Source organism: Neovison vison, chromosome 1, assembly GCF_020171115.1.
Source record: "Neovison vison isolate M4711 chromosome 1, ASM_NN_V1, whole genome shotgun sequence".
NCBI lineage: Eukaryota > Metazoa > Chordata > Mammalia > Carnivora > Mustelidae > Neogale > Neogale vison.
In genome coordinates this window covers 30,459,356-30,476,484 of record NC_058091.1, presented here as the reverse complement: position 1 = coordinate 30,476,484, position 17,129 = coordinate 30,459,356, and the positions used below count along the sequence as shown (strand labels likewise).

The 17,129-nt window shown below is 35.4% G+C and overlaps 1 protein-coding gene and 1 pseudogene across 1 annotated transcript in view; one reads left to right on the top strand and one right to left on the bottom strand.

Annotated features, from left to right (window-relative positions):
• The window catches only part of ASCC3 (activating signal cointegrator 1 complex subunit 3), a 343,681-nt gene that overhangs the window by 242,035 nt on the left and 84,517 nt on the right, over positions 1 to 17,129 (bottom strand). Inside the window, exons 9-10 of the mRNA XM_044245000.1 lie at positions 9,837 to 10,037; positions 9,242 to 9,382 (exon numbers count right to left, since the gene is read on the bottom strand). Coding sequence (XP_044100935.1) covers positions 9,242 to 9,382; positions 9,837 to 10,037 — 342 coding nt within the window. The remainder of the gene's footprint in view (positions 1 to 9,241; positions 9,383 to 9,836; positions 10,038 to 17,129) is intronic.
• LOC122904327 lies at positions 13,421 to 14,008 on the top strand (annotated as a pseudogene).

The window sequence follows — 17,129 nt, the reverse complement described above, 5'->3', positions numbered from 1 at the left end:
AATTAAACATATAACACACAGATATTCAGGTAAACCTGAACACATGATGTAATTTCGGACCCATTTTTCCAACTCCCCTTTGTTCCTACCCTATACTCCTAAGTATCTGTGTATTCTCAATACAATAAAACCATCAAGAGAGAAGAGTGTGTCAGGGGAGTGTGACATGAGCACATGCATATGCACACCACACACAGTCCCCCAACCAAGGTGGCCAGAGCTCGAAAACAGAATAATATGACAGATTCAGGGTTCTGTTTGCTGTTGCCTACACCTAAGAGATTTGAACAGAATCTCCCTACATGCATAGCCAAAAGGGAAACACAAACAAAACCTAAAATAGCTTATTCCAACTCCCAAAGTTGCACAGATAAACTCAGCCCAGCATAAGGATGAGCAAACCAATAGAAAAGAAAAAGGAGAACGATTTCAGAAGTCAGGCCTCATGTTCTGCTTTAATACAAAGCCACTCCCAGGACAGGAGAAACTTTTCTAAAATTTCTGACCAGTATTTTCACTGAGGCTCAAAGGAACACTGAATCTATGATACCAGGAAGGGATGCAGAAAGGATAATCTGAGATGCGGAATGACAGGGTGTAAGGGAAAGCACAACTGTCACATGAAACCATTAAAAGACAATGAATACTGTAAAATAATAACTCTTTGCAAATGATACAATTAGGGGGATAAGTGGGAAATTAAATATAGATGAAGAATATTGCATGGAACACTGACTGATGCATAAACAATGAGTCTTGGAACTCTGAAAAAATAAAATTAAAAAAAATAAACATAGATGAAGAACAATGGAAAATAAAGTTGGAAAGAGAAATTGATGTTTTCATGGATGACAAATTTACTGAGTTCTTCGAGGTTGCATGAAGTGACTTTTCAGCTGAAGATGAGAGATAGGTATTTGTTGTCTACACAGGCTATTTTTTCATAACAATAAATCTGAGAACTATGTAATTTTGTCTTGTAATGGAAATTTTATATTCAAACCTCAATAAAATCATAACTGCTACTAGACCTGACAGTCCCTAGTGAACTACAAAGCAAATCACATCTCGTATTATACTTAATTTATACAAGGTTCTTAACAAGCTAGGTAGTTGGATTTAATTCAATAAACAATAAAGAACCAATGAAAGTTTATGAGCAAGAGAATAATATGATCAGAACAGCATGACAGAGAATGTACAAATGAAATTAATTTGGTTTCCCATATTATAAAAATAAAGACAAACTAACAATACTGAAAATATTTTTTTAAACAACAGAGGAGTTTCAAAATTATGTTTAATTATATTAATTACTGGGAAACTTATTTACCATTACAAGGGGAATCATTAAAAAGCTATTAAAATTATATAAGTGAAAAGTAAGGAAAGCAAAAAAATTAAAATTTCAAAAATAAAAGTTTAGTATGTCTATATTCCTAATGGTCTGCAATAGTCCTGCTTTTGCTCTCTGCAGCCCCATCTCAAATGCAGTGGTGACAGCACAGTCTATTAATCTTTGAGAATTCAAGAGAATAGATAGTATGATAAGGTGAAGAGGTTAGTAACCATGCAGTTTCAGGTCTACAAAAAATTAGCATCAATGACAGTAGGGCTATATTTATACTGGAGCAGAATAAAGAGAAAAGATAAGAGAGGAGGTTCAATTTATAAACTATTACTGAAGCCAAGTACATGGCCCCTGCCCTTACAGAATTAACAAAAATGACACAAGACACAGAGCAGATCTAGGAAAGTTCAGAAATACGCAAAGGGCGGGGTCAGGGTGGGGAGATGTTCATAAATCTTTTGACAATATACCATAAAAATCTAAGCAGATTTTGATGTTTAACTTTCTGTAACCGTAAAGTGGAGACACTTCTCAATAACGTTCTTATAAGATGAGTGAGGATACACATAGTGCACTTAGCAAAGTGACTGGTTCATAATTTCAATTCAAGTGACACCTCCCTTGTCTTTCCATAAATACTCTCTCATTCTCATCAACAACACAGCTAGATACAGTACAGGAGCAATCAAAATTTTATTTAAGAGTGGTCCAGATTTCTAAGACCACACCAGATCCAAAACCACAGACTTTGTGGAGTAGGTCTTACTTTATGAATATAAATAAATGGTGCTATAGAATTCAGGCAAAAAAAAGTACTCATTAGGTCTGAACTGAGTTCGGAAGAATGATTTGGACAAATGTCAATGAATAAAGAACCATATTATGAAAAAGAGAAAATGCATGAGGAAACTTACAAAATAGTAATGTTTATTCAAGAAAGTGTTATCCAAGCAATGTTACTTTAGAAAAAGCAAAAATGCTCTGTATGGCTGTAGTTTGTATTGGGAAGTAGTTGGGACCTAAGGTTGACACAAGTTTGGTTTTCACCAGATTGTGAAGATAATCCACTATCTTATACAGGTAGTGGTTCTCAAAATATTTTGGCTTTGGAACTCTTTAGCAGCTCTTAAAATTATTGAGGCCCTGAAGAGCTCTTGTATTTGTAGGTTTGTTCTATCCGTCTATCCATCCATCCATCCCTCAATTTCTTATACTAGAAAGTGAAACTGAGAAATTTTTACAACACAAAAATAGAAAGCAGTCACTTCATTAGCTGTTGATAACATCACACATTAGGCAGATTCTGGAAGACTCCACTATATACTTATGAGAAAATAAGAACGAAAAGAACATCATAATGTTACTATAAGGATAGCTGGGAGGCTCAGTCAAGTTAAGTGTCAGCCTTCAGCTCAAGTCATAATTTTTTTTTTTTTGCAGAAATCGGCAATTTTATTTATTTTTTTCCAATTTATTTATTTTCAGAAAAACAGTATTCATTATTTTTTCACCACACCCAGTGCTCCATGCAAGCTGTGCCCTCTATAATACCCACCACCTGGTACCCCAACCTCCCACCCCCCCGCCACTTCAAACCCCTCAGATTGTTTTTCAGAGTCCATAGTCTCTCATGGTTCATCTCCCCTTCCAATTTACCCAAAAGCACATACCCTCCCCAATGTCCATAACCCTACCCCCCTTCTCCCACCCCCCTCCCCCCAGCAACCCACAGTTTGTTTTGTGAGATTAAGAGTCACTTATGGTTTGTCTCCCTCCCTATCCCATCTTGTTTCATGGATTCTTCTCCTACCCACTCAAGTCATAATTTTCAGGGTCCTGGGATCGAGCCCCATGTTGGGCTCCCTGTTCAGCCAGGAGCCTGTTTCTCCCTCTCCCTCTGCCCCTACCACTCCTGCTGATGCTCTCTCTCTCTTTCTCTCAAATAAATAAATAAAATCTTTTAAAAAAATAATGTTACTATAAAAATTGGTTTTAATCTTGCTGATGTCCAGAAAGATCTTGGGCAACAGGATGTTCCTGTACCACATTTTGAGAGTTGCTGCTGTATAGTAGTAAGAATAACCAAATCAGTGCAGGGTTTAAAACTTTTTTAAAAGTCTGTTAATGGTGTGTAGAAAGACTAAAGTAGAAATATACAGAGGAAGAGCCCTGGATTTGGCACAACAATGAAATGAGACTGCCAAAGCCGAATTTACCATTTGCAGAAAATTTCTTAATGCTAGACTTGCAAGCAATAAAAGAGGAACAAACAGACTTGATTTCTTCCCTAAACTTCATTGTACCCATCAGGATACAAAATTCATTTCTTTAGGTAAGTATATCATAGGTATGGTCTCAACTACTCGAGAGTGGTTCAAGTTGCAGAAAAATTTATTTTAATAAAAACAATTTGTTAAAAGTCAAATTTTGTTACTCTATATGCCTTTATAAAACATTATGAAAGTAAAAATCACACACTAAATCCATGAGCATGTAATGTTTTTCCATTGCGTCTTCTACAATTTCTTTCATAAGTGTTCTATAGTTCTCACTGTACAGATCTTTTACCTCCTTGGTTAGGTTTATTCCTAGGTATCTTATGGTTTTTGGTGTGGATTAACTTTTAAAAGAAAAGTTCAATTTTTAAAAATAAGCTTCCTACCTTCATTGCTAGGAAAAGAAAATTAGTGCCTTTGAAATATGAATAAATGCAATAATTAAAAAAATAGGATATTGGATTCTACTTCCAATAATGGCAGATGAGCAAGTCTGTAGTATGAATCCCTGCAGATAATTATAAAATACTTGGCTGTATACAATTAATAAAAACAACTTGTGAGAAACAGGACAGCATCAGAAAGTGGTAAAAAGAGAGAAAAGTAATGTCAAAACTACAAATGAAAGGGGTAAGAATTACCTGTTTGTAAATTACTGACTTAAGAGTATGACCCCACACTCACTGCTATAGCTATAAAATACCATAGCCTCACTGGCAAAACATACCAGAAATCAGATTTCAGAGCTAGGATTCAGAACCAAAAAAGCAGCTTGAAAATTAAAATGAAAAGCCCAGCAATATGGAAACCTCCCAGATGTTTGAGTGAAAACTAATATATTTATGGGAGAAAACCCAAGAGTCCCAGGCAAAAAAGCAGGCTGACACCGGAACAAAAATCTATTTTGAAAAAGATACAGCCACATAGAACCAAATCTGTAAGTTTGAGGCTTTTCCTAAATGAGTGGATTTTCTAAGTATGCAGAGCTAAAAAGCAGTAACTAGAGTAGCTGAGGGTGTCAGTTGATGAAGTTTAGGGCATGCTAACCCAAAGGATCACTACAAAAAAAAAAAAAAAAGAAAAAGAAAAAAAAAGAATCACTACAAAAGAAAACATATCACTAATAAGAGACTCATATTCCTTCAAGGCAATGGGAAAAAACACAAGTTGGAAATTAACATTAATTTTAGCCAAAGTAATTAATGAAGACTCCACATATTAGTCTGTTTTTTTAAGATTTTATTTATTTATTTGTCAGAGAGAGATAGAGAGAGAGCAAGAGCACACAAGTAGGGGGTGTGGTAGGCAGAGGGAAAAGCAGGCTCCCTCCTGAGCAAGGAGCCCAACAAGGGACTAAGTTCCAGGACCCTGGGATCACGAACTGAGCCGAAGGCAGATGCTTATCTGGCTGAGCCACCCAGGTGTCCCTAGTCTGGTTTTCAAAATCTAACCATATATCACAGTTAGGCAATATAAGCTAAAATATATGATGACAGAATAATAACAATATTAGTTTACTACTCAGTGTTATCACCGATAAAATATTTAACAAAATTATGTACTTTTTATAAAAAAGTAAAAATTCTTTTACATTATCTCAAAATTAAAATTTTTCCAAGGGCTGACCCTGACCCTGACCCCACTGCAGACTAAACACCAAACCCAGCCCCATCTGAGGAAGGCTGCTAGCCTAGATTTTAAAAAATGCTACATAAGGGCATGGATTACAAGCAGAGATCTGTTCTGGGAGATCCTGGGCTTCCCATGGGTGCTGATGCCAGAATGTTCCTGCTAGTGTCTCTACCACTGGTTCCACTGGCTGGCTAGTCAACCCTCAGCAGCCCAGACAGTGACCCCTCTAGGCCACAACATCTAGGTTAATGCATTGAGAGTGGTTTGGTGGCATCTGTCCAGTGAACAACATGGGCCCCTGAAGAGCTGAGGTTTGGCTCTGTCAGCAGAAAAGCCACAGGCTCCTTGGGGCCTCTGGCTTTAGCCACTCTGAGGCTCTTGCTGGGGTATGGGCTAAGGGTGAGGGAATCCAAGGCATTTGCCCCATTATTTTTGTAAATAAAGTTTACTGTTTGTATTTAGGTAATACATAATTATTATAGAAAATAGAGAAAACAGAAAGAAGAAAACCTTCACCCTATAATTCTGTCTACCAACAGATGACCATTTTGACTTCTTGGGTTGTTTCCATTTAGATTTTGTTATTTGGTCTAGGCATATATATCTATATATATGTATTTTATAAAACTGGCTCGCTACTATGTTGATGCTACAACATCTGTTGCAGCCCACATCATTGAGAGGCTTCTGGAATGGTTCTCAACATGTTAAGCCAATGAGAAATTTCCATTCCCCTAGCCACAAGACTGGATCACAGATGGGCTAGTGAGATATAAAGAGACTTTTACGAAAGAGAGCTTGTTTCTCTCCTGAAAAGGTTACCAAAAAAGATAATCTCCTCCTCATTAGATATAAATGAAGAACTTTGTGATTCTGGTTACTGTTGGCAGCCATCTTGATACCATATAGCTAATGGGCCTAATAATAAGCTGACACTATGGAAGGCAGAATGGAGAGAAATCAGTTCTTGGGTGACTTTATCAACCAGATCAAACCTTACCTGAAGCCCCCCTGCCACTGAATTTTTTAGCTTCTGCACAGCAAAGGAAACAGTCAAAAAAACAAAGAGGCAACCCACAGAATGGGAGAAGATATTTGCAAATGACAGTACAGACAAAAGGTTGGTATCCAGGATCTATAATGAACTCCTCAAACTCAACACACACGAACCAGGCAAACATATCAAAAAATGGGTAGAAGATATGAACAGACACTTCTCCAATCAAGACATACAAATGGCTATCAGACACATGAAAAAATGTTCATCATCACTAGCTCTCAGGGAGATTCAAATTAAAACCACATTGAGATATCACCTTACACCAGTTAGAATGGCCAAAATTAACAAAACAGATAACAACATGTGTTGGAGAGGATGTGGAGAAAGGGGAACCCTCTTACACTGTTGGTGGGAATGCAAGTTGGTGCAGCCTCTTTGGAGAACAGTGTGGAGATTCCTCAAGAAATTAAAAATAGAACTTCCCTATGACCCTGCCATTGCACTCCTGGGTATTTACCTAAAATTTTCCAATGAAAAGACCTAAATTAACAGTAGTGGAAGTACATTATACATTTTAAAATTAATTTTGAAGCTGAAAATCTGAAGGAAAAGAAAGGTCAAGCTCCTGCGTCCATTACCTGAACTTATAAATATGTAGTAAAAATTCAAATAATGTTTTCTCTATGACTGATCATTTTCTGCAGTTAAAAATCTATTTATGCTAACAAAGTAAATAAATCCGAGATTCTGTTCTAATGTAAATGGGAAAAGATAAAGTTCTGCATATCATAAATACAAAAACTATGTTGTTGGTTCTATTAAATTTTTCCTTCTGCTACCTCTTTCTGAAATACAAAATCATTTGTTAAAGTATAGCTTTTTAAAAACCTGTCAGTGACAGAGTCTGAACATTAATATACTCTCCTATATTATTTCATAAAATAAAAAGGATATTTAAAATAACCAGAGTTACATCTTGATCACTGCCTTTTATCAAACTATAACTGAAATAGGGATCTGATCTTCACCAATAAATCTTTAAACTCTAGAATTCTTTTTTTCTTGGCTGTTCTTCATAATGTTGTAATGAACATAGGCTCTTTGAGACCCTAATTTCATTTCTTTTGGATATATACCAGGAGTAGAATTGCTGGATCATATGGTAGTTCTATTTTTAATCTTCTGAGGCACCTCCATGTTGTTTTCCAATGACTGCACCAATTTACATTCCCACTAACGGTGCACAAGAGTTCCCTTTTCTCCACGTTCGCCAGCACCTCTTATCTCTTTCCTTTTGGTAAAAGTCATTCTAACAAGTGTGAGGTGATATCTTATAGTTCTGATCTGCATTTCCTTGGTGATTAGTGATGCTGACCATCTTCGCATATACCTACCGTCCATCTGTATATCTCCTTTGGAAAAATGTCTATTCACTTCCTCTGCCCATTTTTGTTTTGTCTAGTTCCACTGAGAAATAACTGTCATAACATTACTGTATAAGGTTAAGGTGTACAATATGATGACCTGATTTACATATACTGTGAAATGATTATCAGAGTAGGTTTAGTTAACATCCATCATCTTATGTAAATACAATATAAAGAAAAAAATTCTCTTTGTGATGAGAACTCTTTGTATCTCCTCTCTTAAAAATTTCCTACATATCATACAGCAGAGTTAGATATAGTCATCATGTTGTAAATTTTACCTCTAGTACTTATTTTTCTCATAACTGGAAGTGTATACCTTTTGACCAGCTTTCTCTAATTCCCCATTCCCCAAGTCATGACTTTAAACTCTAATAGAATTAATTACATATCAGGTATAATTTTTTTAAATTTATTTTCAGCGTAACAGTATTTGTTGTTTTTGTACCACACCCAGTGCTCTATGCAATCCGTGCCCTCTCCAATACCCACCACCTGGTTCCCCCAACCTCCCTCTGCCCCTTCAAAACCCTCAGATTGTTTTTCAGAGTTCATAGTCTCTCATGGTTCACCTCCCCTTCCAATTTCCCTCAACTCCCTTCTCCTCTCCATCTCCCCTTGTCCTCCATGCTATTTGCTACGCTCCACAAAGAAGTGAAACCATATGATAATTGACTCTCTCTGCTTGACTTACTTCACTCAGCATAATCTCTTCCAGTCCCGTCCATGTTGCTACAAAAGTTGGGTATTCATCCTTTCTGATGGAGGCATAATACTCCATAATGTATATATAATGTTTAAAATACACATTTGATAACCAGTAAGGACAGGCAACTGTCTGCCAGAAAAGAGGCTGGCAAAGATGTCAGGCTAATCAGCCAGCATCTTACTTCACTCATTCCACTCCACTGCTGAGGCTGAACTGTCCCATTAATATTTAGTTATCAATTGTTGGATTTTTTCAAAGCATTATGAATATTACCTTATTTACGCATTCTACCCAATTAATGATAATCTAGTTGTAGCTCTAATAATATAGTTTTTGCCTATTCAGTCATAATATAAGATCCTTGTAGGCGGGAACTGTATCTTAAGTATCTTTGCTGTCATGCATTTCGCCCAATACAGTGCTTTATAAAACACATGGTAACTTCCTATTTGATGAAATAAAGAATGACTAAAAATTTTTATTATATGTTAAGCAGCCTTATAGAATATTTAGAATACTAATGGGATCATTTAAGGACCTATATATTTTCTTGCTCTTAAAATTGAAGTCGGTCTTATCCACATTCTCATTTTCTACTGTTTTAAAAGAACATTTACTGTCAACGAACTTAAAATTTATACCAGGCATGTAACAATATTCAAGACACAGCAGGAATCACAGAAGTCAGAAGGATAAAATTGGACAAAGCACCAGCAAAAATCTCTTTTGTTGAGGTAATATGTGATTACAAATAAAAGTATTTCATTACATTATATTTGTATTGTATTTATCTGAAAAAAAAAAAGGATTGGTATTAAACAAAAAATACCTAAGTATATAACATACCTGAGTTCGTAAAATTTCATTTTTTGACAACTGCATATCCCCAGTCAATTCTTTCACAACAATGCCCAGTGGCTCCAGACGTTTGCTGAAGTAATTTGTCATTTCAGCTGCCAAGGCTTTCATTGGAGCAACATATACAATCTGTGCCAAAGAAACATTACCTTGATGAACGAGCAAAAACTACAAGTCATTTGTTTCACAGCATTCAATATAAATCAAAATTTATTGTGAAATATAATTGTAGACTCTAGCAGTAAAAAAATCTTAATAGCGATATCTGGAAAGTACTTACCTTTCTTAGGCAGGTGTGCAGCTATTTAAAGGACAATGGAATTCGTTTATATAGCCTCGTCGCTTTGAACACTGGTTCTGCTTCAAAGCTAAATGTATTTTCAGTGTTTCACAGGGGTAACAGGATTTTCATAACACAAATAGGGACTGCCTTACTAGTAATAGAGTAAATCAAGCAGCAATCTTTACATGACATCATTAATAATATCCTTAAAACTTTCCAGATTTCATCTAATATGTATAGCTACAAATGATTTTAACTTTATAATTTAAAAGCCTGTGGTCTGACTTGTTAATTTCCTACCTTAAATTCATTCTTTTTGATAACACCTTGTTGAAAATGCTGGCGTATTTCATGTAAAACTGTAAGCATTGCAATGTTGGTCTTTCCAGCCCCAGTAGGGGCACAAATCAGCATGTTCTCATTGGTGTTGTAGGCAGTCTCAAACACGATTGACTGGATTCTATTGAGTCTCCTCATTCCTTTAAAAGCCAGCTGCCCAATCTAAAGAAAGAAAGAGAGAGAGAAAAAAAAATGACTCATTATAAATGATGATAATGTGAAGGACCCATACAAAATACTAAATGCAAATATTTACTTCTTTTGATTAAAAAAAAAAAGACAACTAATTTGTTCAGTCTCTCAATATGTCCAATATTTAAACCAAAGTGTGCAGTTGAGAACTCACAACTACTATATGATTCTAAAGAATTTTGGAGTTGCATACTCACTAAATTTGAAAAATATGATAATGACACTATGTATCTGTATCTTTGTACATGATCTTAAATACAAAACAATGATAAATAACATAAGGCAATAAAATGAAACACGGGTATGTTTTGAGTTTATATAATGATATTCTAGCTTAGTTAAATTGAAGATAACTGAAGTCCAAACAAGAAATTTCCTGGGCATATAAATGAATAGGAAACTCTACTTCAACACATTATGGATTTTAAAATATCTTTTTTAATTGTAGTCATAATAGTAGGAACAATAGCTGCAGACTATATTCATTCAGAACTTACACTGTGATACATATTAATTGTGAGCACTTTGATATATTTATTTATTCCATGGTATAGGTACTTTTATTTATATATATATACATATATTTTTAAAAGAAATTTCATTTATTTATCTGGAGAGAGAGGAAGGTAGAGGGAGAAAGCATGCATGCATGCACATGTGGGGGAGGAGGGGTAGACAGAGAGAAAGAGAGAAGCAGACTCCTGGCTGAGCAGGGAGCCAGAAGCAAAGCTTGATTTTACAACCCCAAGATCATGACCTAAGCCAAAATCAAGAGTCAGACACTCAACTGACTGAGCCATCCAGGCCCCCCAGGTACTTTTATTATACCCTTTTAATAAAGAAGAAAATTGAGTGGTTAAATGATTTTTCCTAAGGTCTTTCATATGAAAAGTCTTGAGAAATGAAAACTACAATGTATTAGATTAAAGAAAAAAACTGGGTAAGATTAGTGACAGAAAACTGGAATGGCTAAATTAATGTCAGAAAAAATAAATTCCAAAGCCAAGAATACTACCAGGAATAAAGACAGTCAGTTTATAATGACAGAGAATAATTAATCAGAAGGCATAACAGTCCTAAATGCTTATATATCTATAACAGATCTTTAAAATGTATGAAGCAAAAACTCAAGACATGCAAATGAATTCAATATCCCTCCCAACACTTGACAGAACAAGTAGGCGTGAAAATCGACAAGGTTATAAGCAGACTTGAATAGCACTATGAACCAATTTGACCTACCGACATTTATTCATCTAACAGCAGTAGAATACAAATTCTCTTCAAGTGTTTGTAAAACACTTAAAAAATATACTATATTCTGGGCCATAACACAAGTCTTAATAAATTAAAAACTAATCCATACAAAGTATGTCATCTGATCACAAAGGAATGAAATCAGAAATCCTTAACAAAAATATCCTCAGGAAATATTCAAATATTTGAAATTAAATAACATGCTTGCTAAATAACCCATGGATGAAAGAAAAAAATCAATAGGAAATTAGTGAGTATTCTTAACTGAGGGAAAGAGTAAGCTCAACATATTAGAATTTGTGGTTGCTGCTGAAGAAATACTTAGAGAGGAATATATAGCACCAACCACTTATATGAAAAACGATGAAAAGTTTTAAGTGGGTATCTTCACCTTCCAAAATAAAAAAAGGAAAATTAAAACCAAAGTAAGCAGAATGAAGTAAATAGTAAGGATTGAAGTAGATATCAACAAAATGGAAAACAGGAAAGCTCATTCTTTGAGAATGGCCACCTAAACTGATTGATCTCTAGCCAGACTGATCAGAAATAAAAGAGAGAAGGCAGAAATTACTGACATCAAGAATGAGAATACTGACATTATTACAGATGCTACAGATATTGAAAAAATAGGTAAATATTAATAAACAACTTTATGTCAATAAATTTGACCATGCAGATGACATGAAAAGTTACTTGAGTTAGGCCAAGATGTCTTAAGTATACCATAACCTATAAATGAACAAATTGATAAACTCAACTTAAGCGAAACAAACAAACAAACAAAAAAACCATAATCTTTAAGACATTATTAAGAAAATGAAAGAAGCCAGCATGGAAAACAATCTTTGTGAAGCATACATCTGGTAATGGAATATATAATGGATTCTCTGAACACAACAGTAAGAAAGCAAAAAATCTAATTTTTAAAATGGGCAAAATATTTGAACAATCAATTCACCAAAGAAAATACCTGGATGGCAGCAAAACAAAAAGATGTTCAACATTATTAGTTATTAGGAGAATGAAAGTTAAAACCACAATGAGATAAAATTACATGTCTATTAAAATGGCTAAAATTTTAAAAACTGCCCACTGCCAGTTTTGGTGAGGATGTGGAGAAACTGGCACTCATACCTATAGCTGGTAGGAATGTAAAAATAGTACAATCACTTTGGAAAATAATTTGGTAATTTTTTAAAAGTTAAACATACAATTAACATGTGATCTGGCCATATCACTTCTAGGTTTTATCCAAGAGGAAAAAAAGTACATGTACATACAAAAGAGAGTACTTGCTCTCTCTTGAGTGGATGCACTCTATCTCAAATAAATAAAATCTTAAAAAAAGAAAAAAAGAAAAACACCTGGAACTAGCTAAAAATTAGTACAGATGACTCTTGAACAACATAGGATTGAGCTGCACAGATCCACTTATACACAGATTTTTTTTATAGTACAGTACTGTAAACGTATTTTCTCTTTCACATGATTTTCTTAACGTTTCCTTTTCCCTAGCATACTTTATTGGATGAATACAGTATATAATACATACAACATACAGGGTATGTTTTAATGAACTGTTTATGTCATTAGTAAGGCTTCTGGTCAATAGTAGCCTCTTAGTAGTTAAACTTAACTACTAAGTCAAAAGTTATATGCAGATTTGACTGCATGGGAGGTTCGTGCCCTGACCTCCAAGTTGTACAAATGGTCAACTGTAGTTGCATAAAGGATAGGGAAGGATAGAATAGCAGAGATGATGAAGATTAAAAAAAAAAAAAAGTAAGCCATGACCAGACTATGAAGACCACTAAAGGTCTTTTCTCAGAAAGACAATGTGAAGGAATCAGCACAGGAAGCTGAGGTCCCGAAAAGTTAAATAACTCACTCCAGTCCACACTGCTAATAAATTGTGGAAAAGATGGGACCTGAACTCAGTTTCTCTAGTTTCGAAAACAAACCACCCAATTTGCTGTTTAATATTATACGATGATTTATTTTGCCCATTAATAAGACTCTACATTCATTTCAATAGAACACTGCAAAAGAATTCTTAAAACACTGTTACAAGTGAGGGAGGTGGCAGAGTTTGAACCATGGTGTACCCAGGCCACTCTGGTGCTATCAGTAGGTACTACCCAGATAGGTATGGAGGGGGTCCCGGAGGACCTACATTTCCCAGACAAGCTCAGGATCCACTGTATGTTACTTTGCTGCTGTAGCTGGACAAGATGAGCAAACAGATGCTGCTGAACTGCAGAGATGCCTGACATGGGCACTGCTGGCACAAACCTTTTAACATGGAGACTTGTCGGCTTATGATTTCAATGCTGGCTAGAAACAGGTCAGGCACAATGGGTTTCAGTGAATGTAAAGAACTCTGGGCTGTTCTGAATGCCTGGACACAACTGTTCATCAGTTTAGACAATGACTGGAGTGGAAGAGTAGATCCTCAGAAACTACAGAAGGCCCTGACCACAGTGGGATTTCAATCGAGTTCCCAAGCCATGACTTCAACAGCAAACTGATACAGCACCAATTTCAAGATCACCTTCAATGACTACATCACCTGCTGCATCTAACAGACAGCTTTCCAAGATGGGATACTGCTCCACAAGGTGTTGTGAATTTCCCCTCTATGATGATTTCATTCAGTGTGTCCTGAGTGTTTAAATCAAGAGGAGACTGTAGGAACAAACTCAACATTCCAACTGGAGTTCTCTTTTGCTCTTACTCTGCCTTCAGCAACGTGTGTAAACTTGCACTGCTGCTTTTCCTTGTAAAGGTTTATCACTTTGTGTACACTTTATGATGTTTTCAGTGTTGATAATAAATTCTTTGGAATTTTACTAATACAATATCAGGTCTCTTACACCACTCAAAACTTCTTTCAGCCATAGTTTGTGATGCCTTATTTTCTTGTTAAGCCTCTTGTACATAAAATTTCAGTGTATAAAATATTTAAGGCACATTATATATTTTTCATTGTAAGATATTTAAAAACCTTTCATCAGACTACAGCTGTATCTTTCCTCTCCTAGAAGAGCTTTTACATGGTATTGAAAACTTTATTATGGGGTATTCTAACCATGAAGATTGGCCTTCTAAATAGGACATATTAAGGAAAATCTCACCTTCTTAATAGGACATTAAAGAAAATCTCACCCATTCATGGCTGGGATTATCATCTGCTCACTTGGCAAATATTTATTGTGCTGCATTTATTTACTTATTACATATATTTATTGTTTAAATGTTCAAAAGGGTAGTTACACAACTTGTAATAAAGATATTAGAGAGAAAACACACATTCAGATTATTTCAAACACTGATATGAATTAATTTTTAATCCATGGTATAAATGTGAACCAAACTAATGCCATTTTGGATAAATCTGTCACTATGAGGGTTCCAGGACTTAAAACTTCTAGAGCACAGCCTCCTGCCCCTCCAACATCTTTTTCTTTTAGTTAACCACGCAACGTTAAGTATGCCCTTGGGACATAACCTCTGGACATGCCCCCAGAGATCTGACTATAACACACACTTATTCTTAAACATTCTCCCCTTGGATTGTCCCTCCAGTATGGACTCCCAGTCTCTAGGGCTATAAAAGCAAGTGTTAAGGGAAATGGGATTGTAGAGATCTATTCCTCTTGCAGCTGCCCAAGATAGACTTGTACCTCTAAGGCCCCTTAATAAGTCATTTCTTGTCAAGCTGGACTTGTCAGCCTTTATCTTCAGTCTTAGGGCTCCCATGGTCTTTAGAGGTCATTTCACATATACTTCCATTTCAAGGAACAGTGTAATACAGAGGAAGAGGATATTAACAGGAAAGGGAGATAGGAGTCATGGAGAAACCGTAGATCTTGGTAAAGAGCTTGGATTTTTATTAGTAATACAAGAGAAGGTCTCTGCATGATTTCAAGTAAGGAATGACAAATGTATTTTTTAAAGGCCTACTTGGCTACTATGTGAAGAACAGATTGGGAATTGTAGACAACTATGCTAGTGGTACAGGTGGAGGGTGATGCTGGAATGGAAAGTGAGGTAAGAGGATACAGACTACATTTTTGAGGTACAGCTAATAGGATTTGACAGCAATTTAAATGTGAGAGTGGGTTAAAAAAAAAAGAGACATAAATCGAAGACGACCTTTTTCCCTCAAGTAGATAGATGGCAGTTCTACTGATGCTGTATAAGGAAGATTAAAAAGACAGACTAAGAGAGGAAAAGAAAAAAAAAACTACATTTTAAGAACTTATTATATGTCCAAATTGAAATTTCAAACAGGCAATTGCATCTGACTTTGGAGGTCAATGGAAAAGTCAAGGATTTTTTTTTTAAAGAAACTAATTTTCAGGGGATGCCTGGCTGGCTCAGCGGTTAAGCATCTGCCTTCGGCTTAGGCCATAATCCCAGAGTTACCGGATCAAACCCCATGTCAGGCTCCCTGCTCAGCCTGCTTCTTCCTCCCCTCTACCCTTCTTTCCCATTTATCTGTTCTCTCTTTCAAATAAATAAAATCTTTTTAAAAAACAACAACTCATTATCAGAGAGTTACACTGACTTTCCCAAGGTTACACATTAGTAGCAGACCTAAAATAAAATGTCACATTATCCTTCAATAATGAAAATTTAAGGGTGCCTGGGTGGCTCAGTGGGTTAAAGCCTCTGCCTTCGACTCAGGTCATGATCCAGGGGTCCTGGGATCCAGCCCCGCATCAGGCTCTCTGCTCAGCAGGGAGCCTGCTTCTCCCTCTCTCTCTGCCTGCCTTTCTGCCTGCTTGTGATCTCTGTTTGTTAAATAAATAATAAAATTTAAAAAAATTAAAAAGGAAATGTAAACCATGCATGTAAATTTTAACTTTCTAGAAGAAACATTCAAAAAGTTTTTAAAAATTGAAATCAATTTCATAAAAATTTTATTTGACCCAATATATTTAAAATATCTTTTCAATACATAATAAAAATTATTCTTTTTACATAACAAATCTGAGCAATAAGTATATTTTACACTTAAAGCATATCTCAATCCAGACCAGCCATATTTCTTTTATTTGTTTTAAATTTTTTTAAATGAAATATAGTTGACATATCATATTAGTAGTTTCAGGTGTACAACATACTGATTTGATAATTCTATACATAACAACATGCCTGACCATGATATGTGTAGTCACCATCTGTCACTGTACAAATTATTATACTCTTACTGTGTTCCCTACGTTGTACTTTTCACCCCTGTGACTTACTTATTTTATATAACTGGAAGTATGTACCTCTTAATCCCTTTCACCTATTTTGCCTATCCTTCCACCCCTACCTCCTTCAAGACTGCTCAACAGCACATGTAGCTAGTGGCTACTGTATAAAACGGTGCAGCTCTAGAAGCACCCAGCTAACTTATATAATATTTTAAACCTGATAAATATATTGTCATAACATAACAGAATGAATCATGGGAAAGACTCTTAGGACAGCGTACAAAATCCTAAGATGGTCTCAAAGGCCCTGCCATAATCTGAGGGTCTTGGAACTCAGAAGAACTATTATCAAGGATGCTTCCAGGAACAGAAAGAACATTAGTTTTATCTGACCTCTCATTCTTAACAAGGTCATCCTTAGTAAGCAAAGAAACAAACAAACAAACAAACAAAAATGAGTAATCATTTGTTCCATGCCTTAAAGACTAGAATTAATCTTCTTTTTCAACAATGACTAAATCACTAATATATATATATATATATATATATATATATAATGCACATATACACATAATACTTATTTCTATATTCCATCCCA